The sequence below is a fragment of the Agelaius tricolor genome, unplaced genomic scaffold (assembly GCF_023055355.1).
Source record: "Agelaius tricolor isolate 1412-34295 unplaced genomic scaffold, bAgeTri1.0.p SCAF_13, whole genome shotgun sequence".
In the NCBI taxonomy this organism is placed as follows: domain Eukaryota; kingdom Metazoa; phylum Chordata; class Aves; order Passeriformes; family Icteridae; genus Agelaius; species Agelaius tricolor.
Genome location: NW_027269273.1, coordinates 8,786,540 through 8,810,145, shown reverse-complemented (window position 1 = coordinate 8,810,145; position 23,606 = coordinate 8,786,540). Strand labels below are relative to the sequence as shown.

The following is a 23,606-nucleotide window of genomic DNA, read 5'->3' as shown; positions in this document are numbered from 1 at the left end:
TTTTCCAAGTAAAGTTGTTACTTTTATTACTGCCCAAACACCTCTGAGTTCAGTTTTTTATCAGTTTTTATCAGTTATGATGAAAGTATAAATACTATCTTTTTCAGATATTACTTAGGTGTGACTATGAATAATTCTGGTAAGGCATTGCCTCACATCCCTGCATGAGTTTCCCATCTTCATCATTTGGGAGCTCTCCTGAGTTTCTCATAGAGACACTAGCTTTGGTTCTATCTGTCCTTATCTATATTCAATTTTCATTTTTTTCGGTTCTGTTTCTTTACTTCTTCTCTTACATCATATAGATTTTTTCATTTTTTACCCAGTATTTTTTCTCATCTTACTGGGTTGGTTTTTTTTTCATTTGTTCACTTTTGACTTGAGTGTTATGTAAGGGCAAGAACACCTAACATTTCTGAATTCTAATGTTCACAGAATGTTGAACTATAAAATTGCCTTGGGAACTAAGGGGAGACCTAAATTTAGAATCAGTGATTCTTTTTGGGGTCAATGGTCATTTGTTCATCTCCCATATGTACTTAGAAAAGAACTTCCCAAGAAAACTGCAGGGTCTCAGCTGGGAGAACGGGAAGAATTAAGAACAGAAAATGAAGTTTGCTTGTGTGTTCCTTTTGCTGTGGCTCATCAAAGTGTTAATTGTTTCATTTCAAAGGAGTTGCTGTTTTAAATATGTGTACTCATTTCAAAGGAGTTGCTGTTTTAAATATGTGTACTCATATGTGTATATGAATCCACCATCTATAAACCTTGCAGAGATTGGAAGGTGGTTTAAGGATGGATGATTTCTGCTTGTGTTTAAGTGGCTGACAGATATGAATGGGACCATTATGTTAACTGTGGGCATTGCTGGCTTCTTAACTGAACCTTGGAGCACTTGATAGCTTCAGGTGCTTTGTCCTGTCAGCCTGCAAGCACACACAGTGGTGATGCCAGCCACTCTGTGCACCGTGTTATTAGTGCTTATTCACCTGAGGAATTTCATCCCTTTCCAGTGCTTTCCATCACTGACACCCAGATTTGTGTAACTGTACCCCAGTGGCTGCTGGGGACCCCCTGTGAGCCTTTGTGAAAGGCTGTTCAGGGATGTGCTGGTACTGAATGCACACAAAACACTGATCAAATGGGTCCTTCACTGAACAAATCATGCTTATTTTCCATGCAGGGAATAAATCACAAGATAGTGGGATTGCAGAGATGGAGGAGCTTCCAGTCCCACACAACATCAAAATAAGTAACATCACGTGTGACTCCTTCAAGATTTCTTGGGACATGGATTCTAAATCCAAGGATCGCATTACTCATTACTTCATCGATCTCAACAAGAAAGAAAACAAGAATTCCAACAAATTCAAACACAAGGTAATTTTCATTTAAAAATCAAGGCACAAATGCTTGATTTTAAACAGATGAATCTCTGTGTTTTATTAACCTTTCAAAGCCAGGCCATGGGAAACAGGAATTGGATATCCAGCAAAGGTGGGTTTTGATTAATCTGATGGAATTTTTGTTTACTCAGAGTACCTCCTCTGCCTCCAGCCTGTGTGCATGTACACACAAATACATTTGTTTCACAGAGAACTGCACATTACCTTTTCTGTTTCATTTGAAAGCATTTTGGTACCTCTACAATGTAATGCAAGACTGCCATTTTTATTCCTGACTGGTTCTTTATCATTATTTACAAAATGTGTGTGTATTCTCTGCCTGTTCAGTGACAGACTCCTGAGAGCAACACATATCATTTCAACAGAAGAGCCACGAATTCTAATGCACTTCAGGAAGGCTTCCAGCAATTTTAGTTTGCAGCATTCAGCACTGTGACCTGAATATTCATCTGGCCTCTTTCCTCAAGCCTCTGGTGCAGGAACATATTGAAGGCATTGCAGGATCTGCAAATGCCTTACTTACCAAATCCAGCAAAATTTGCTTTGACCTCAGAACAGTTGAAATACTGAGATGCCTAGAGAAACATTGAGATAGAACATTCTTCAAATTTAAAAATAATGTTGGCATTGTCTAAAAGATAAGGTTTGCCAAGGCACAAATAACTGTCCAAACAAATGTAAAGGCTGTAATTTTCTCAGCACCTAAATAACTGTTGGTTTCTAAGCCAGTGAGATAAACAGAAGATATTCCCACCAATTTCTCTGAGGCTTTTTATTGTGAGAGTATTTTTCATGAGATTTCTGTTACTGGCAGGTGTATAATTTTCTTATTTGACCTCTGATGATGTTGTTGTTTTTGGCTGGAAGTAACATATGCAGTAAGAGTAACGAAAAATCACTTACTGTTTCTTGAAATTGAGAATTTTACATGTTTGGCCAGGTTGTTGTAGTGTGTGAAACACTACTGAACCTAATGTTATAATAGGCACATATTATTCCCCATTTTTAATTGTAATAGCAAATAAAGTAGGGTACTTTTGCTTTTTTCGTACTAATTTTGGACTGACTGCCTTTGAATTGAAATTCTCTTTTTATACTGCAGGAATTAATATACTCCCTAAAGTGCGATGGATTCTTTCTAATTTCATGTATTTTATTATTCTATATGTTTTTTCACTCATGTGCTAACTGGTGTATACTTGGAACATTTATTGTTGTGAAAAGTAGAGCCATCGTAGTAGAGCAAACACCACATACACTTCAGAATCTTTATCATAGCAATGAGACTAGACTTACAATGGAAGGGGGGAAAGGATATTGGTAGTAAAATAAAGAAAAGCTACTAGATTTATTTTTATTAATTTCTCACCAATTCCCTAGTTTTTTATTGTGCAGTAGTATTTAGTCAAAGGACAAAGGCAATTGGTTTAAGAACAGGAGACTAAAATCTATCCATTAAAATGATGAATATTTTGGATGTCTTTTCAGAATTAACTAAAAATTGATTGCTATTAATTTTGTTAGTGACTTGTTAAGATTTTTTGCTGTGATTTTTTGATGGTTTTGTTCCCAAGCTTGAATGACAGAGATCCAGAGAGTAGAGAGAGGGTGGACAATAGTAGAGCACTGCTTGAATAGTCCAGCTCTGTGCCAGAGCACTTGGGTGTTCTCTTTCATGCATCTTTAGTACTAAGCAATATTTAGCACAGCTTCTAGAATGAACTTTGGTTGATAATTGAAGTGTTCAGATTCCAAATGTGTGAGCCAGGTGTGGTTCAAGACAAGCATCCTTCCTCCCTCTAAAGTCAGCCACAGGAGTTTCCCAGCTGAAGCTCAGCCACAGGAGCTGATAGCCCAGCCCTGAATCCTCACAGCAGGGAACTGTTTTCTGTCCCCACCCATCCCCTGATTTCCTAACAAGGCTTTTGCATAAAGGAGGGGGATAGCACTGTCCTTTCTCCTAGCAGAGCTTTTTTAGAGAGAAAACAGTGAGCCCTACTGCCTCGATATAAAACAGAGCATTGGGATTTCCTCCTAGGAGCCATCCAGCAGCCTGGCCTGTGCAAGAAGAATCCATCCTTACCTAGCTTATAGGTAGGGTAAAGCACTGCAAGTGCCCCTCTCTCTCATAGGTCTTAATGCAAGGGACCAGCTCATTTTCTAACTTTTATACAGAATTAACATTAAGTATCAGTGTGCTCAGGTGGCTGTAAGTTACTTGGGATATTGACTTCACCTGATAGATCCATGCTGTACCTCAGGAAAGGGAGCTCTTTGTTTTCTTGTGTACCTGGGAATGATTCAACCTTTCAATACTGTTTCTGTTGGCAAATATATAAAGTATATTCAGCATACTTAGGGTTCATATATTTTTATTATTTTTGACTATCATCATCATCTCTGTGAAGGAGAAGGTTTGTATTGGTAGTGGTGTGCAAAAACTAGAATTGCAATGAGATTTTGTCTTCTTTTCAATTAATTTTGCATACCTCCTCTCTTTTAAAATATGAAAATATGATTACTCCCATGTAATAAGAAAAATACTCAAATATTTAACCAACCTGGGACCAGAATCTGGGTGTGCTGAGTTCCCACAATGTGTTCTACGAGATGACCTGGCAAAGGGAAGGGTAACATGAAATGGGAGAAAGTTGAAGACTGAAAGCTGCCTCTTTTCCTAAAAAGGAGAGTAGAGAGACTCATACACCTTGCTGCTTAGTTATTCAAAGCTCACAGGCTGTTCTTAGAAATTATTGCCATCTAGGTACCTTTGGAGCTGTCTGGTGGGTGCTGGTAGTGGAGCAGCCATCTGCCACTCTAGAATCCTGGCTCTCCTTGAGCTGGCACAGTACCTGCTGTGCCCTTCTTTGGTGGCTCAGCCAGGAATGAGAACTGAGCAGAAGATGAAAGGGAGAAGTGGAGAATCCCCAGAGGATCCTCAATGTGAACATTTGAATATTTCTTCTCTATTGTGGCCTTTAAAAAAACGTGGTGTTTGCTTAGGAAAAAACCAGCAGATTAGAGTTGTGAGAAGCATCACATCTGCCCCTCCTCTCCAGCTGTGCAAGGTCTGTGGTGGACTGCCCCTTTTTACCCTTTTTGTTTTGTCAGTCTCTCCCTTTTTTGGTATGGTAAAAAGAGGTAGCTGATGCACAGCTGGAGGGTAAGGCTTTGACACCAGGGGTAACAAGGCTTTTAATGTTACATGAAAACTGACAAAATTGATGGGGAAAAAGCCATCACTGGGGTGTGAGCACGGAGATCTGACCCAGGTGGGAGCTCTTTCACAATAACCCAAGAAGAAGTGACAGGAAGACCAATGATGTTAACTGTGGCACCTGCTGACTGCATTAGCAGTAGCAGACTCAGTCCAGTGGGATGCCTTTTGGGGTGGTAGCTTTAAATGTCATTTGGTGTTTGTTTGGTTTTTTTTCTTTGTAATTTTTTTCTACATATTATGAATTGTAGCATGCACAGCTCTCTCCTTTTCAGATAAAGTTTTCATCCAACTATTATTTGATTTAAATGATAATTAACAAAAGAGAAATCATAACAACAAAATTTTACCCTGGATTATCACTCAATTACATCAGTTCTTGTAATATCCCAAGCTGCTAATTTTAGTTTTGTAATACAGAAACTGAAGATAATTTTTTGTTGATAGGAAAACAAAAGGAGAAAGATCTTTTTTCATAATAGAAGACAAGGGGGAAAAAAATCCTTCAGATCTTGCTTAGTGATTATGACCAGGAAATATCCCCCTTCTATTCCTTTTTTCCTTTAAAGACTACTATGCTATAGAACTACTACAGTAGTCCATCTACCTATAGCCCTTGTATAGTACTGCTATATATAGGTAGATGATTGTGGACTAGGATTTATAGGTGGACAGTTAAAGATGCCATTTACAGTGCCCACTTTTCACATGGCAGCTGTCTTACTATTCTGTTATTACTGGTGAATATTCAGTCATAAATATCTCTCATTCTATTGCAGCTCCTCAGGTATACTACAGAGAATCATTGCACTCCATTGTGAGTCCTTTCCTCCACAGTTCTTGCATAATATGTCCTGTTCTTCCATTTTTTCTGTCCTTTGGTGGTCTGTACCAAAGTCTGTGGTACTGTAGAAATCAAGTATTTCAACTACAGCAAGCAGCTATTTTCTTGGTTGTACCCTGGGGCTGTGATATACTGGAAGAGCAAAACAGAGGATCTGAAGGGGCAGTGGAGGGGAAAGCAGGAGATTCAGTGGTAGGCTCAAGCTGTTTGCTTCTTCTGGGCATTGCTGTACAGAGGGGTATTTTGAAAGATGCGAAGCAGCCATAGTTACTCTGCAATGTGTTTCATTTTCTCTGTTGAAATTTAGTTTGGAAGGTTGTAGCAGCAGTGTAGCTGGACTGATTGACAGCAGGAGGAATTTTGTTTGATAACATTGGCCAAAGGAAAACAGTGAGAGCACAAGAATCTCTTAAATTAGGATACCTTTGTTCTCAGTAGCATGTCTTTCTTTGTTTACATATATAAGCATAAATGACCCTAGAGAGAATTACATATTTGGGCTATATATAATAGTATTACTCTACAGTCACTTGGAACAAATAATTAATTCATACATGCAAGTTATCCCCATGTCTCTTAGAACAGGCTTTACACCACAATCCTCTGTCACTGCTCACCTTGCTGCACCGACAAACTGTGGGAAATAACACGATTTTGCAGATGAGAGCCATCTCAGGGTTGGGGACTACTGCAAAAGCCGTGAAGGAAAGGGTGGCAGATTGGTTTGGTTTCACTGCTGACTGTGTGTCCTTTGGTGTTTTGTTTGTGCAGGATGTGCCCACCAAGCTGGTGGCCAAGGCCGTTCCCCTGCCCATGACGGTGCGCGGGCACTGGTTCCTGAGCCCCAGGACAGAGTACACGGTGGCGGTGCAGACGGCCTCCAAGCAGGTCGATGGCGACTACGTCGTGTCCGAGTGGAGCGAAATCATCGAGTTCTGCACCGCAGGTAACAGCTGAGGGATCCTGTTCCACAGGCTGCAGTCAGTGAGTGCTGCCTCTGCTGCCACACTGGGCTGGGCACCTGCCAGTGCCAGCTGTGCTGGTGCCCTTCAATAGTCACCCCTGGAAACTGGAATTCACACTTTAGGCTTTGTATGTGCCAAGGTTTGGCCTGTTAAGCAGAGGCAGCTGGACTACCCTTTGCTTGTGCCATAGCTTAGCTCTCCCAAAGTGCTGTGCCTGGCACCACTGCTTGTCCCAGGCTAGGAAAGGGCCACCTGTGTGCCTGTCACTGGCTACCAGCACCTGTGGGGTAAAGGTAGAAGGGCAGCTGCCTGACAGCTTAAGACATTCTGCTGCTCTGCCTTCTCTGAATGTTGCAAAGCCTCAGCACCATCAACACCCCATCTCGAGGGTCACTTTGCCCTATCTTTGATTTATAAGGTTTCCTTTGAATGTTCATGACCTGCTGTCACTGTGCATGCCTGTGTGAAAGCTGAGGATTTAAGCTGGGTCCTAAGCAAGCTTTGTTAGTACTGTCCCTGGTTACTGGCTCACAACCAGGTATGCTGTAGCAAATAGTTTATCAACTGATATGAGCCAGAGAGGGCAGTCCTGAGCTCCTCTGCAGTCCTGAGCTGCACTGCAGTCCCAAATACAGGGAAACCAGCTCTAACATAGGAAATCCTGAGCTGAAAGTTGCTGCCAGCTTGCAGAGTCTTCATGAGGAAGGAGTGGGGAGAATCACAAACACCTGCTCCTGCCATCTGATTTGCTTGTTGCCACTGTTGAAAACTGGGGCATGATGTGATGTATATTACCAAGTTTTCAGTCTTCATGTGTCTGTGGCTTTTGGAGAGTGTTGTGGATTTTCCTGCCCCCTGTACTAGCAGGTTGTCTTTCCTTTCCAGATTATTCAAAAGTTCACCTAACACAGCTATTGGAAAAAGCTGAAGTGATTGCAGGCCGTATGCTTAAACTGTCTGTTTTTTATCGGAATCAGCACAAAGAATACTTTGATTATATCAGGTAAGAAACTAAACATATTCTAAGTCCTTTGGCAAATTAAAGGAGTAATGAAAATAAGTAAATAGAGACAGCTGTGCTGAAGCTGGAGCAGAATGCCTGTATGCTTTATAGCCCATTCAGAGGAAGGCAAAGAATAAAACACAACTTGTTTCTTTCTCCTTGCTTAACTCAGCACCTCCATTAGGCAATAAAAGTCTGTTTTGAAGCAGAAACTGAGGTACTCACAGGGGGCTCCAACCTCATAAAAGCATCTGTAACCATAATGGAGAGTTCAGTAGCCAAATATTTCCATTGTACTGAGAAATTAAGAGTGAGGTGACTGACAGTAGGAGTGTACAACCATATGCACAGGCGTTTGCCTGCATGTAAGAGTTCCATCTCAAATATTTGCTCTCCCATGTACAACCATCCTATTTCCATGCCCAAATGCAGTTATACAATGCAAGGTGGGAAACATCAGGATAAGAGAAAAGCAGACTTTTTGATAGAAGGAGTCAAAGCTCATGCTGCATGAGCAGGAACAGCCACACAGAGTAACCTTCTCCTGTTAGAAGAACATGGATGAGAGGTAAGCAGTGTGTTGGAAGGCTGCACCACTGACTGCACTTCTTTAATATTCATCAGGAGATAGGGCTCCTGCTGGGCCTCATAATTTCAGTTCTATGTGAGTGTCCCACTAGTACCTGCCTAGAATGGAAAGTTTTTAAAACAACTCAAGGCAATTCAGCTTCAAAGAACAGACTCCACTATATTTGGAAACATTCCCACTTTGTAGTCTTGGGTATCTAATTTATTCCTAGAGTGTGTTGGATATTGCAGAGCATGGGCTTGCTCTTCCCTTTCTGTGCTTTGGAAGGATTATTTCATTGCACATAGGGACACAGCTGCAAAACTCAGTAGAGGTAGAGAATAAATTGAGATTCTTCGATAACCATAACCACTGCTGCCATCCTGGGCTGGATACCACAGAAGGGAAATGCCTGTGCTGTTCTGATCCTCACATTGCTTTGTTTTCAGCTATGTAATCATAGTGCATCTGCCTTTGTGTCCATTAGTGCTGAAAATTGCCACTGAGGTGCATTTATAGCTGTGGGTTTGGACTTGTTCTGCCAAATGTGACTCCAATTGATTGCACTCTATCTGTTCCTCTTCTTCCTGCTAAGTTCTTTCTTGGTTTGACACCAATAGAGATGGGTTTGTTTTCCCTCTGTTAGTGAGCTGGAGACAAAAAGCTGTTTTACCAGGCCAGTGGGAAGCCAAACTACCAGAACTGGCTGATGGTCACATCTTGTGATCAGAAACAGACTAACACAGTCACAAGGGCTAATCCTTCCCCAGTACACCTGTCTGTATGTTATGTTAAAAGCCCTACCCACATGCTTCCTATTAGGGAAAATTCCTTGTCATCCCATGCCTGCATGGTCTCTGGTGTCATCACACAGCCTGGAAAAGCTCTGGTAGCATTGGCATACAGGCAGCTGCTCCTAGTGCTAAAGCAGCAGTCCCTAATGGAGGGGTTGAGGTGAGCTCAGAAGGGGTGTTTGTGTCACTGCAGCTTGCCTGGGTTGGGAGCACCAAAAGCAGCTCAGATCCCCCAAAAAGGCAACCTATAATTAGCCTAATTGGCCACTGGATGTCAGTATCTTGCCACAGAAATGGAACCTGCTTTCTCAGAATGAAGCCTGACTTTTCAGGTTGCAGAGGTTTCAGGTGGTTATTTAAGCTTATTCAGCCTTTTTTTTTTCTCTTTTTTCCCTCCCTAGTAACCTCTTCAGTAATAAAATACTAATTATACTTCCCCACTCCAATCAATGTCTTATGAAATTGGGCTTGAGACAATAAGTAGGTAGTATTTGAATGGCTCAGAAAACTTCTGAAATGTATCTTAGAGTAAAATAAAGATGTGCTGCTGAGGAGATTACAAATAATGAAAACCTAATCACATCTGGAGATATTACTGAGTTGATTCAGAGCTGATTTGTAATGTATACACTGAGTTTGTTTGCTTTGACTGCTACCTCCCACTTTAACCAAGCAAAACCTTCTCCCACACAGCACCATTTTACACAGACCTCTTGCAAGTTAGAAGCAGAGAGAGAACAGTCTTTCTTGGCTATTTTTCCCTTTCCTGAAAGAAGGGAAGAAGAAAACAAAAAAAAGTAAAAGTAAAGCAAGAGGGGAATATAAAAATCATAAGAATCTCCAGCCCCTCATGCATTTTTAGTCTGTCATGTCAGTGAGTATAAAGACATTGTTCTAAGGGTGCCTAGCAGATCTGGTGTTTTGCAGGACTTCCTTACAAAAGGGGATGGTTCCCTTTCAGGTATTATGTGGTTGCAGGTGCAGAGGGAGCCAAAGCTGCCACTGGAGCATGTTCAGAGTTGTGTGGGACACAAAGATTGGGGAATGCCGTGCTATACATAAAATCTCAGGTGCTAAGGAGGGTTAGAGGGGGTGCTTTGGAGTATTCTCCTAAATTTCGCAGCCTAATGCTGCTGAATGCAATTTGGGATTTGGGATTTTAAAAATTCACTTGTGCATTGTATATTTCTTTTCACTGGATGAAATTGAGCTAAGTTAAAAAAAAAACAAAGTTAGTCTTTTTTTTCCCCTTAGGACTAGTGACTGCAGAAGCTGGATACCAACCAAAATGGAAACTAACCAAATTGCCTAATTCTGTGTGCCCAGCTCTGCACTGATTGAAGTCAGCAGTAGACCAATTAGACTTGAAATGATCATCTGGGGACAAAAAATACTGGCAGACAGTACATTCTTTCCTATAACCTCTCTAAAAAGCATCCTTCAGAAATAACTTTCACTGGCAGTGTTCTACATGAACTATATACTGCCTATGCTAAAAATACATATTAACAAACAGTATATTCAGCATATGGAGACTGACTTGCAATAGTCAACATGTGTTTATTGTTAGAAATGTAGTTTAAGTCTGAACAAATCACCTAATTAAAGATACTTGTGACTGGGGGCTTTTTTGTTTGTGCTTTTTTTTTGCCTGCTTATGATACACAGACCGCTGACAGAGAAAGCAGGCTGGAAAAGCAGATTTTCCCCTTGAACAGGAATTATTCTAGCTCTTCCCAAGTCTGATGGCATTTGATTTTCTTGGTCCTAAGACCCTGACACTAAATCTTCCAAATCATGCCATTACATATTAGATAAATGCGAACATGGTTGGTACATAATAGGCTTTATAAAATCAAAATCTTCTTACCAAGATAAAAACCAGTTTATACTATGTGGTCAATACAAAAAAGACCCTGTTTCCAGTTTAATGGTTTTCCTTTGTGTCCCTTCAGTCCTGTTTCTAAACAGCATGATGTCCTAACTTTCCACTTTTTCTTTACTATGTGTTACAAAATAAACAATACCAGTGCTTCATTTGTAGAGAGCATCATGGGAATGCTATGCAGCCCTCTGTTAAGGATAACAGTGGCAGCCATGGCTCTCCGATCAGTGGGAAGCTGGAAGGCATCTTCTTTAGCTGCAACACTGAGTTTAACACTGGCAAGCCACCCCAAGATTCACCCTATGGAAGATACAGGTATGAGATTGCAGCTGAAAAACTCTTCAACCCAAATACTAACTTGTACTTTGGAGACTTCTACTGCATGTACACAGCCTACCACTACGTCATCCTCGTGATCGCCCCGGTGGGGTCGCCAGGAGATGAGTTCTGTAAGCAGCGCCTTCCCCAGCTGAACATCAAAGATAACAAATTTCTGACCTGTGACGAAGAAGACGGGGTCATGGTTTACCATCATGCCCAGGATGTTATTTTGGAAGTAATTTACACTGATCCTGTGGATCTCTCCCTTGGCACAGTTGCTGAAATTACTGGTCACCAACTAATGAGCTTGTCTACTGCAAATGCAAAGAAAGATCCCAGCTGCAAGACCTGCAATATCAGTGTTGGACGTTAAAACTGCCCTCGTTCCTTAGGAGCCTTCAAACCTCTGTTGCCCATTTCCATAGTCAGACAGTTCTGTCGGAAGCATGCACATGCCGCTGTCACCAAAAGCAACTACCGGTCTTCAAAACCTCCAATAGCCTTCTTAGGATCTCTTCTCTCCCTCTTTCCCTTCTGTTCCCCTGATGCTTTAAATGATTAGAAGTCCTGGATTTCTTTCTGGCAACCATTTATACCTAGATGCTGCAAAAATTGTTTCTGTTTCTTGCCAAACATAACAAAATCCTATATAAACTGCTTTAGCAAAATAAAAATAACGGCTTATAAATGGTGTTTAAATATGCATTCATTTTAACTACTGAACAAGTACTGGGATAACTGAACAGCATGAAAGGTTGTAATTGCAGCATGATTTGAATTTCAGAGCCTAGAAATGTCAGCACTTCCAACGTGTTGTTTGACAGTGTTATTTATGTTATTTATATTAGCTAACTGAAAACAGAAACTGTGTCTCGACATAATAAATATAATAGAAAAATATTTTATTTGTACTGTTGTATAAAATATTATACAATCATATAGAATATATAGATTACATTTTAATATCAATTGTATACATGTCATTAAATCATTTTCCCTTATCAAAGATGTAGTTTGTAAACTTCAAATAGCTCTGTATCTGTTCCTGTTGCTCTAGATGACTTTAATTAAAACAGATTTATGAAGACCATTTCTGATTCATAAAAGTTAAGTTATAAATTATTAAATCAGTACACTGAAACAACAAACGGCTGAAAAATAAAAAATTCCTTTTTTTAGTGTTCATATTTTTTCCTCCCTAGTACTTGAAGATGTGTACATCTTCCAAATCATGCCATTACATACTAGATAAATACAAACATGGTTGGTACATAATAGGCTTTATAAAATCAAAATCTTCTTCTTCTTACCAAGATAAAAAAACAGGTTGCTTATACTATGTGGTCAATACAAAATGACAGGTAAAGCAAAACACTAAACATGATTCAACTGGTTCCAGTCCCTTATTTTTTCTTTAAGTAATTCTTCCCTCCTTTCTGTCTGGGGTAGGAATTTCCCAGACTCCCTGCTTTTCATTGCTAGTACAGAACCTGCTGATAATCTTTCTATTACTAGTCCCACTTTTCACACCGATGGCCTACCATAAACGGTGACAATTCTCCTTAGTATTACAAAGTGTGGTGCTCTGAAAGTTAAGAAAGATGCATAACTCCAATGGAAAAATAACATTTTCTAACCTTATTTTCAGTAAACAAGAAGTCTAGCAGTCCTCATCAGATAACTGTGACACTCACTTATATACCATGTACTTTATCTATCCAAAATATCTTAGCATAATGCAGTAATCTAGTCCTGTTTTATATATATATATATGTGGCAATTTATAACACAAGAAGTACTTCAACATTTTACAAAGTGCATGCGTTTAAACGAGCTTTGGTAGTTAGAGAAGCAAATGTTATAGTGTCAGGCAAACCAAAGTGCAAAGGTTAATAGAGAAATCAAAATTAGCATGTAGCTGATCTATTTACTGACTTCTAAATTCTGTGAGCCATGTCCTGTGAACTAGTGAAAAGGACAGCAGCCAGTACATTTGCTCCATCTTCTCTCAGCAACCTGCAGCTGTTCCATTTTGCCAAGCACTTTCTCTTATTCCTGTAACACCACTAGTTCTGTCTGGCAGTCTCTTTCTGGCCTTTTCCTGCATAAGCAGCATCACTGCTCTGCTCCCAGCCCTGGCACTGTTCTTCCTATGCACCTTTCTTTGAAGCCCCTGGAATTGAATGGCAGCTCTTTCTTGACAGCTAGAGTATGTTCTAAGTGTTTCCTTCACTCACTCAAATTCATTTCTTTCAATGTAGTGAATCAGCACCCTAATAGCCAACGTTACTAATTAATTATAACACATGTTAATTCTGGAAACAAACGTGTGGCACTTTAGCATGTACTAAGATGTACTAAAAACCTCCAGAACATTTCCTCACACTTTTAGAGCAGGTCAAACTGAGAATCTACATTACTTCAGCATCCTTTTAATTTCTTAACATTCTCACAGTGCACTTCAAGGCTTTTTCAAAAGGAAAAATATATACTATATTCCACTCACCCGTGCTTAATATTCTTGCATATTGCTGTCCTCTCTCATCACAGCTATTATAATTGGTAAAGTGCATCAAAAATCTCAGTGTGTCAAATAATCGTGCAGCAGACCAAGACCTGTAAAATTACTTTCTCTTTTTCATTACTTGTTTGTTTGCTTGGATATTTTTTTCCCTAGAGAACAGTATCACAGCATTGCATTCACTTCAAATTGTTTTGGAAATATCATGCTTACTGATGAGAACCTCCAGGAGCCTGATTTTGGCTTTTGTGTGCTTGTATTCAGAGTATTCCTCAGCCATTGGTACCCGATCTTCTTTCTGAGGACTCCTATGAAAAACAAATAAAAGCACCATCACTTTTTATGAGTAAGAAGAGAACAATCTTAAAAATTAATTCTGCAACAACTAATGAGGATTGGGTTTTTTTACTGACTGTAAATGACTGAGATAATTTGACAGGACCAAAAAGCTCTAATATACAGAAATAAAGTCATCTTTAAAACACTGAATTTTCATATAATAGGCAACTTTCTTGACAGCTGTGGAAGCATAATTACTTGATTCTTAAATACGTGGAGAAGTCATAATAATGCTTTGAAAATGGTTACCAGTTACCACTGTTAACAGTGCCCATATACACCACAGTTTTCAACAAAAATGTTTGCTAAATGAAGAGGAGGAAAAACAGAGTGAAAAATATCCAGTATTTAATTCTGGGTAAAAAACCAGTGGCTTCTGGCTTTAAAATCTGGATGTTTAAAAATGGCCCAACTGCCAAGTCTATTCCCTGCAGACTGACATCCTCAGAAAGAGTCTTTTAGCAGCCTCCCTTCAGCTCAGGGAACATCCTGCTGAGGTATAAACCCATTGCAGGCATGTCCTGGAAGATCCCCAAATCCTGGCTTTTCCCATGGATGACCACATTTTGAAGGAGCTAAGCAGAGAGACAGATGGACATCTCCAGAGACCAGACATCTCCAGGGTATTTTGCTGCCCTTAGGTGCAGCCCCTTTGCCTGCTCACCCCAGAGTGTCCACCCTCACAGAGACAAACAGGAGCCAAAGGGGACAAGGAGAGGGCTCTGCTGAGTTACCTTCCTGTCTGTTTGTAGAACTGCTCCTCAAACTCTCGGAGAGCCTTGCGAAGTCTCTTCTTATCAGCTCTTGTTTCTCTGAGATGTTCAAGCAGAACTGGCCTGTGGAACAGAGACAGGAACATGAACCCCCCTTGTGCCTGGGAGGGTTGTAAAGCCCTGGATTTGACCTTCTGCTCTGGGCCCTTGGCAGGCACTGACCAGAGCCCCAAGACATTCCCTCACACTCCATACTCAGTTCTCCTTCCCCTTTACTGGTGTTCCAGCTAATAAAGGAAGGCAGAGACTCTGGTCAATGGAAGAGGGGAAGCATTCAGGACTGAGCCTTGCCACTGGCCTAAATTCCCTGTGGAATTCATGGAGTTGACAGGGCTCAGTATCTCACAGGAGGAAATGCTGCAACTGAATTACAGTCAACATGCAAGCCCTGCTCCTATTTGCAGCTGTTCCCAATCATTACTGTGATGCGCTTGAAATGCTAGTGGTACCCAGAAGCATAATTTTTGGAGGCCATGTTTTAGCTAGTGTTCAGAGAATAAGGGTTTAATCAGAGAGAGAATTCTGTTATGACATTTGCTCCTGGTAATTTTCTTTTTATTTTTTTTTTTTTTGCATAGTGACAAAATACACAGAAATATCTTCCCAGAATTTATGAGCAAACTATTGAGGACATAGTTGAGTTACATAGAAATCTAAGTAATTTTTATTTGATTTCTGTAGTGTTAGAGTCTAGTTAGCTTCATTTATGCATCTTATGCATCTAAGACCTTTCAATCAAAGGAAAGATACCATCCCCTAAGGTATGAGAACATATCTGTTCCTGGAAGACACAAGTTACCTTTCTCTTCAAAAAGTTGTTTGAATAAACAACTCAAACCACCAGTGTACTGCCCAAACAATGAATCTCCTCTGCCTCCTCTCTCCCATGACAAAGCACTAAATCACTCCTTTGTATAGAATGTACCTTTGCAACAAGTATGGCTCATATTTCTCTTAAAGGCTCATATTTCACTTACAAAGTCTACAAGAAATGTTTTAAAACATGTCAGGGTGGGAAGAGAGAACTTACATTGTTGCCTCATGTAAATTGGACATTGACAAGGCTGTTTGCCTGTAAACTTTCTTTTCATCCAGAGGTGAAATATGTGCAGGCTCACTCTCCTCCTGTGAGTAACACAGGTGCTCTTCAACAGGGAAGCAAGACATTGGGCCAGATGATAACTCATGGCTGCTTTGAGAATGGTCTTCATCTGAGTCTTCTTCCTCCTGCTTGGGAAATGCAAAACATTATCCAATTAATTGTTTACAATACAATATTACAATACTTCCAGTAATAGTCTGACAGCGTAAAGAATTAGGATCTGACTTCCTGGATGTATTCAAAACAGAACACACATATTGAAAGGTTTACCAGGTCTGCCTGAGGTTGTTCATGAAAGCACTCATGGGGTCACTGGGTGGCATTGCCTACCAGCAGTGCAAAGGACAGAAGCTGGCCCTGCTCCCAGTATCTCTAGCTAGCAATTTATTTCTGTCTGCCCAAAAGCCTTTACATGTAGCAAAGATTTAACTAACATTCTGTATTTATGTAAACAATGCAGTCTGGCTGGAACTTCTACTCCTCTTATATTCACATCTCCTGTGTGTATATTATATCCAGATGTTTTGCCTGTAGAAAGAGTTGGAGGAAGAGATTCCACAGTTTTGTAGCCACTAGTGTTAACTACTGGAGTAGACTGATATTAGTGTCTTGCTCACATTCCTCCATCCTCAGAAAAAAAAGCTGAGCTATTGAAACTAAGGCTTAAACATAAAAACTCCATAGGGCAAAGGTCCTAACAAGTACCACTTAGGGGGAATTTCAGTGAAATTTTTCAATGAAATACCTGTGTGCAAGCATGCCAAGCTTTGCACTGTGGTTTTTCAAAGAAATGTAAAGTTACACTGTCATCTAACAAGACAATAATATTTTTTTTAATTGACCTAGCCCCAATTAGTATTAGACTAGTATTTTTGGTAGAGATGCTTATTAACTTCCACTGTCTTCACTCACTATGAAACCAGTACTGTTCCATTGCTCCAATATAATATTAAAGTACTACAAATTTCATATATGTGCTACATGATTGATAAAAGCATTGTTGATAAGATATAAAAGTAAGATATAGTGACAGCAGGGTCATTCATGGAAAGAGAGAGGTTTCCTTCTGTGTTGCAGATGTTTTCCACAATGGAAAACTAATGCCAGCCTTCAATGTCTTACCCAGCCCACTGAAGTTCTTGCCTCAGAAACTGCTGCTGTACATTGGAATCTCTAGCATGCATAGAAGTAGAATTTTACAGAGCATTTTGAAGTATCAACACCCTGTATTAACCAATGAGCAGGATTTTTGGTATCAGTAGTTCTATTGTTGCTAAATGGACATACAGGTAGGAATCAAACCCAGCATTTAGTATGCTTCCTTGACATTGGATGAATTCTTTCCAACTTACAATTGTTGTGATCAAAGATGGAGCAGCCAGAAGTTTCTTGATAATTCTGTATCTGTCGTAAAGAGGTTTCATGAGACTCTTTTCTTGCTTAGTTACCTAAGGAGAAATCATAACAAAACATAGCCCTCAAAAATTAAAATAAAAAAGTACATTTAAAAGATTCTCATTTTCTCCTGTAAAGCTGAGAAAGGTATTAGAAGAGTATGAGCAGATATGTATTTTGCTTCAATAGATATTCCATGGGAAGTGTAATTTAATCAATGCAATTTCTGAAAAGGAAAATGACAATCTATTCTCTAATGGAGAATACCCAGTATATTTTCTCACTTTCTTGAGCCACACTGCCCAGGCAGAGGGTAAATTATTCTCTCTCTGAGGCTGCTGCTAGAGCAGGAGGAGTTCAGGTGTGCTGCTGCTGTGCCTTGCATTGCCAGCTCACCTCCTGAGCTGTGATGACAGCAGCAGGAATGGCACAGCCTGCCTGGGACAGGGCTCTGCAGGCTGCACATGGAGCTGCCTCTATGCAGGATTGCTGTCTGCATTCCTCACCTGAGCTGCCTTCCACAATGGGCATTTACCATCTGTTCATTTACTTTGTTCTTGGCCTTTCATGAGCACTTGGAGCATTGATTTGGAAGGGAATATGATTTTAAATCAGGTGCTAAGTGCCTGATCCAGCCACAAATGTTCACAAATACAAAACTATGCCTTAAGGAAGCTAGCTGTGCACTTGATTGACTTACTGCACTAAGAAGAAAAAAAAAAGAAAAAGCAGCAAGCAAATTCCACAAGGGGGAAGAAAACCCAAAAACAAGACAAATCACCTCCCCTCCCCGCCAGCCAACTAGCCACACCATGCCACCACACCCCTACACCCCCAAAATAACCATTTTCTCAGTGGTAAAGTGTCCAAACAGGGTCATTTGCTCCCTAGTCCACCATCACCCTCTGCCTATCAGCTCCCACACCTATGAGCACCCCCTGGGTGCAATTTCACTGATTTTTGGCACTGCAGAGAGGCCCAGGTGCACCCAGCTCTGATGAGTGACCACATGGCAGGTCTGAAGAGACACAGAGTGGCTGATGGCACAGACAATAGTCCAGAGCTGCTCAGATAGACAAATGCCTGGTCAGCAGGAGCAAGGGGGACAGTAGACAATCACAGGCTGGTGACTCTGCACACATCTGGCTGATGGAGTGCTTGGGGGCTGCTTCTAGAGCCACCCTTCACTGTGCAAGGTCAGGGCTTGTTTATCCCACTTCTCTTCCCCAGGCATCATGTTCCATTCAACTACAACGCCTAAGAGCTCCAGGGAATGCCAAACAAGCCAGAAGAGGTAATTTGTTTTGCTTTAAACCTGCTCAGTGGTCTCTGTGTCTGACCTTGTCAGGTAATTCTGGATAAAGATGCTGCTGAGGCATACCAGGTGTCACAGGGCAAACATCAGCCCCAGCACACTGCACTGTGTTTCAAGGCTGCTGTAACAGAGCTGCTTCAGCCCTCAGAACACACTCTCTGAACCCTCTGCTGCAAAGGCACCCTGTTATTCTCTTTCCTATTTCTGGATCAAGTCTCTTTTATCTCTACATGTCACTAATAATTTATTTTTTCTCTTTTCCTTCTTAGGAAATATAATTTCTTCACACCCTTCTTGCATACTCACTCCATCTCTCAGCTCTCATTCCAAGCCCAAAGAAGATAAGCAAAAAGGAGGTCAGAAACAGATCATAATTTTAACAGCTGGCATAATTTTCAACAAACAGTGGTGCAAGTTCCATTTTCCTCTACCACAACAACTACTAGCCAGAAACAGACATTCACAAGAATACAGACATTGATATCAAAAAGAAATTCCTCAGCTGTGGAATTTTCAAATCATCATCTCACCAATTTTGGCATTTTTTTCTTTGCACCTACATTCAGCAATGAAGTCCCTTGAAGAGATTTTAAGAAATAGTTTAAGTCCTGCTGTGTAGTAAAGGCAAACATATACAACAGGTCATGTAATTTTGTAGTTCATATCTCAGATGGTGCCCTATATAAAACCTTCCTCAGCTGATAAGCATTTTAATCATACATGATAACAGAGCCAAATCTCCTGTGAATATATAATCTTCCAATTAAATCCTCAAACCTTGCATTTTCCAATCATGGAGAGATACAGAGCCACTTTTTATTTTATTTTAATTTCTAACATATAAACCAAATTCATCAGTATCAGGAAACAACACTTCTACCAGAAAATTAGTTTCAAATAACTAAAATTATGTTAATTGTGTAAAATTCATCTAAATATATTTAATATACCAAAAATATTGGTGAGAGAAGTTAGATAATTTTTAATTTATCTATCTTTCCATGGCATACTTACAGGTTGTCCATGAATACTCTCAAAATATAGTAGACATTTCTGAAGATTGATTTTTTCCAAAGCCATTTGCTTTTTTGTCATATCCTATTTAAAAAAGTTATTTATAAGATTATGAGTCAGGATTTCATGACAAGGGTACAGGTACATATCTGTTTAATAATCTCTTCTTCCCAGATAAACATTAATAATGAATTCTATTTCTGCCTGCACTGAGGTCAATGGGGACTTGGCATTAACTTAGCAAGAACAGAGTCCAAAATTACATGACATATATATTAAGTATGTTTTGTTGTAAAAAATGAGAACAACCACCATTCTAGACAAAATACTCAGAAAGCTGAAAAAATTCATAGAGAGCATTCCTCAACTTTTTAATTATTCATCAAGAAAGAGAAATAGATTTGCCTTGGCTGGTAGGAGATGTAGAACATAAAGATCTAATAATGCAAACCCAACCTGTAATGGCAAACAGCTTATTTCTCTTCAAAGATTGCAGTGTGAATCACTGGTACCAAAAGAACACTGATTTCTCAGTGCTGGTGAATATCAGTATCTGTCCAGGTGTGTGCTGTGGGGAGCACACACTGTAACAGGTATTTGTCTCCTCCTTTCCCCAGCTAGACCTGCTCCTGACAGTTGCTTATTTTCACCTGGGCCAGAACACCAAGGCACACAGGAAGAGAATGTCACTTCCCAGAGTCTCTGCCAGGTCACAACAGAGCCACGTGAGCTAGGGCCAGGTGTTCCCAGGTTTGGGGGAGATGAAGTCATGTGAAGAACCATGGACTTGGGGCACACACACAGGGGGCCTTTCTGCAGAGAGCTGATGACAAGGGGGCTTGTAGTGACAACTAAAAAGTGACTACCAATTAGACCCTACCTTTAAAAGTAAATCAGCCTTGAAGTGACACTCTTCTAATATCAGAGCACCTTGCTATTAACTTCAACAGCAGCAAAACCTTTTTTCTTTGATGCTCAAATGCAAAAACAGCACAGAGCCATTAATCAGAACTACTAATCACATTTTCCTAAAAGGTCTGCATGAGTTAATCACTCTAAAATCGTCTGTCATTCATGTTAAGAGATGAGCTGCTAACTAGAATGCAGGAATATTATAAATCAGCCAATTTGTTTATTTATAGCTAGTTCTGCAATTAATACGAGGTTAATTCTTTCAAAAACTATTAAGCCTGGAGCAGCTGAGTGGTTGGGAAGAAATGGGGTGATCATTAATATTGATTTTACACAAGAGAAACGATCTCAAGAGGGCTTAGCATTTGAGCCTATTTCAAAAGCTCATTTTATTAGCAATCTCAAGACAGGTTGGTATTCAGCTAAGTTGGAAATAGCTGATAATTTCAAAATGAGAGAAGGCAGCTGGAGTCACAAACTACAGAATTGTCTGAGACATCTTAGGACTGTAGGCTACATACAGCAGCAGGAGATTCAATGCTAATTAAATAGAAACACTGCTTCATAGCCAAGGAGAATATGAACTGAAGTGGGTCAATGATGAGAAGACAGATACATAGAGGGAGCCAGTCTGAGAAAAGCCTTGGGGGACAGGCTGCAAACATTCATACAGCAGGCAAAAGTTATTTGTGATATATAAAGAAAGAAAAGGAGGACTTCTCCTAAAGATAAGGTAGTAGTTTGGTTTTCATAACTTGGAACAGAGGCACACAAAATGCTGTGTACAGTTATCTTCCTTACTAGTCTGTTCTGTTCCCTGCATGCTTATGCCTTGAAGCTCACTATTGTTTTTCCAGACAGAAAATACAAACTGGGGACAGAAGGACAGACAGTCCAGTGAGAGCTGGGCCTTCCCAGAGCCTGTCAAAGGCAGTGCTTTGTTTCCATGCAAGCACAGTCAGGTTCCCAGGGCCTTGGTCTGCCACTTAGGGATGTGTGGTGCTCATTACAAAGCAGCATTTAACACAAACTTAGAAACAAAAAGTATAAAGAAAGGCAACGAGTGACATGACACCTCCATAGAGCAGTGCCAGCTCCCATCAGGCCAGCTCCAGCCCTGCTCCCCTGGGAAAGGCTGTGAGCCAGAGCTGAGCAGCACAGAGCTGCTGCTGCCCCGGGGCACTGCGGCACAGTCACAGCCACCCAACGCTCACACTCGATTCCAAGCTGGGAGCTGCGTCTTGGATTTGTTTTTTGGGGGATTTGGTGCAGCTTTTTCAGCAGTATTACTAAACTTGTGTTTATTTGCCTTTTATCTCTTGAACTCTTACATTTGTACTCTTAACCTAATTTTTTTTCCTAAAGCCTTGTAGCTAAACCCAAGATGAGCTATTACACAAATTACCATCTCCCAATAATATACCGGGAGGTGGTAATTTATGTAATACAAACAAGAACAGGTGGCCACCCCTTTGTGGGGTACTGAGCCATGCACAGGCCAACCCAAATTTTCTCTTTGCCTTCTCATTCAATGACTTTACTCACAGGCTTTTTGCAGGAGGGGTGTTTGGTTCTGGAAAGCATATTCTGCTGTTTCCTATTCAGGTCGTGTGCTCTGTACTCTTTAGATATACTGGGATCTTACTCTGCACTTTTCTAAGGACACACATGCTCCCACTTGTATTTCAGCTGGGTTTTAGAGGTTTTCCACAGGGAACTTCAGGGGAGAACTTGGCAGGCTTTCATGGAAATGCTATCTTTGGCCAAAATAACTAAATATCAAAAAAAAAAAAAAAAGTTTAGCTGCTGCTTAGTTTACTATTAATCTAGCTCAGATTCTAGTGCAGGATCTAAATGTTATATAGAAAACAAAATGTTGCACATAAAATACATCTAGAGTAACACCAAAGTTGTTTGTAGCTGAAATGAAGCCTTTGATCTTTGCTGTTACCACAGACATCCTTGATTCATTTCACATCATTGGTGCCACAAACCTCATTCTCCCCCAAAAGTCCAGGATGACTCATAATCAAAATCCAATCTTTTTTGATGTTATGCTTAGGGAGCTACTAAAATATATCATTTTGGAATAGATCAATTTGATTTCATGTTATTCCTGCTCAAGCCTCTGTTCCCCAGCAGTTTTGATAACTATTACCAAGCACCTTTGCTAACAGATAGTTTTTAAAACACAAGTTCTCTCCATAAGAAAACAAAAAGAAAATGAGATTTGTTCTAAAAAAATTGAAAATATTGTAATGTGCAAACATCTAATTTATATTGCTTCCTTGTTTGTGAGAATATTCCAAGCCTGCATTGCCATTTCTTAAATTTAGAAGGTTCTCTTGGAAAACTAGGGGAAGTTCAAAAAAATTGAAAAATGAGTGGGACAGATACCCACTTATTTTTATAAGAAAGTTTTTTGAACTGGATTTTGTCAGAGACATTTGTTTTGGTGTCATCTGATCTCACCCCATTAATAAAAAAAATTAATGACTGAAAATATTATCCTACAGTCTGTGCTGTTAGGATGTTAGAGCTTTATACAGAATAGCATGGTTTTGTTGCTTTTTTGTTTGTTTTCTGGTTATGAAACACATTTTCCATTTCATTTCTCTTTCTAAAAAATTAGCACAGAAAAAGAAACAATTAAAAAATCAGTCATGTATGCAGCGCCCAAGATCTGAGAAGCATGGCATTGTTATGCATAGTCCTGGTTTTTATATAGTAATTACTTTTTTGAGAACCAAGAATAGAAACAAAACAAAAATTAAAAATTGTCTCTGCTGGGTACTCTCTGCTACTGAAATCCACCCAGAATAATTTTAGTTCTCACATAGTTTAGCATTTAGTTCTTCACCCTCTCATCCCTTCACCTTTCTAATTCACCAGCCAAAGTCTAAATGTTACTGTCAACACTTAGACTTTAGGTACCTTTGAGGGCAGAATTTATTGTCCTGCTTGGTGGTAATAGCATCAGAACAGCAACATCCTCTGACAGCAAAAACAGCCCCCAGAAGAGTGGGGGTTTGGGTGGTACCTACTGTTTTAGAAAACCCCATATTGTGCCAGGAATGTGAAGGCACAGCAAAAATTTAATGTATGTACTAGTTTTAAAACAAAAAAACTGATTTCCCAGCCAAGCAATCATGTTCCATGGAATATTGCTCCTTCATTCAGAAGAGTAATTGAGAACATGGGAAAGAAGAGGCAGGATCAGCACAAATGTACA

The 23,606-nt window shown here is 40.0% G+C and overlaps 2 protein-coding genes across 10 annotated transcripts in view; one reads left to right on the top strand and one right to left on the bottom strand.

The window, feature by feature from the left end:
* Positions 1 to 12,188, top strand: part of PHYHIPL (phytanoyl-CoA 2-hydroxylase interacting protein like) — a 54,559-nt gene extending 42,371 nt beyond the window's left edge. For all 3 annotated transcript variants that reach the window (XM_071438670.1, XM_071438669.1, XM_071438668.1), the window contains exons 2-5: positions 1,184 to 1,380; positions 6,239 to 6,413; positions 7,318 to 7,435; positions 10,842 to 12,188. In XM_071438670.1, coding sequence (XP_071294771.1) covers positions 1,216 to 1,380; positions 6,239 to 6,413; positions 7,318 to 7,435; positions 10,842 to 11,376 — 993 coding nt within the window. In that variant the 5' untranslated portion in view covers positions 1,184 to 1,215 and the 3' untranslated portion in view covers positions 11,377 to 12,188. The remainder of the gene's footprint in view (positions 1 to 1,183; positions 1,381 to 6,238; positions 6,414 to 7,317; positions 7,436 to 10,841) is intronic.
* The window catches only part of FAM13C (family with sequence similarity 13 member C), a 115,301-nt gene continuing 103,583 nt past the window's right edge, over positions 11,889 to 23,606 (bottom strand). For 3 of the 7 annotated variants that reach the window (XM_071438661.1, XM_071438663.1, XM_071438664.1), the window contains 5 exons: positions 19,463 to 19,546; positions 17,091 to 17,186; positions 15,667 to 15,866; positions 14,598 to 14,699; positions 11,889 to 13,832 (listed from right to left, as the gene is read on the bottom strand). In XM_071438661.1, coding sequence (XP_071294762.1) covers positions 13,709 to 13,832; positions 14,598 to 14,699; positions 15,667 to 15,866; positions 17,091 to 17,186; positions 19,463 to 19,546 — 606 coding nt within the window. In that variant the 3' untranslated portion in view covers positions 11,889 to 13,708. The remainder of the gene's footprint in view (positions 13,833 to 14,597; positions 14,700 to 15,666; positions 15,867 to 17,090; positions 17,187 to 19,462; positions 19,547 to 23,606) is intronic. The other 4 variants (XM_071438662.1, XM_071438667.1, XM_071438666.1 and 1 more) reach the window with 3 other exon arrangements.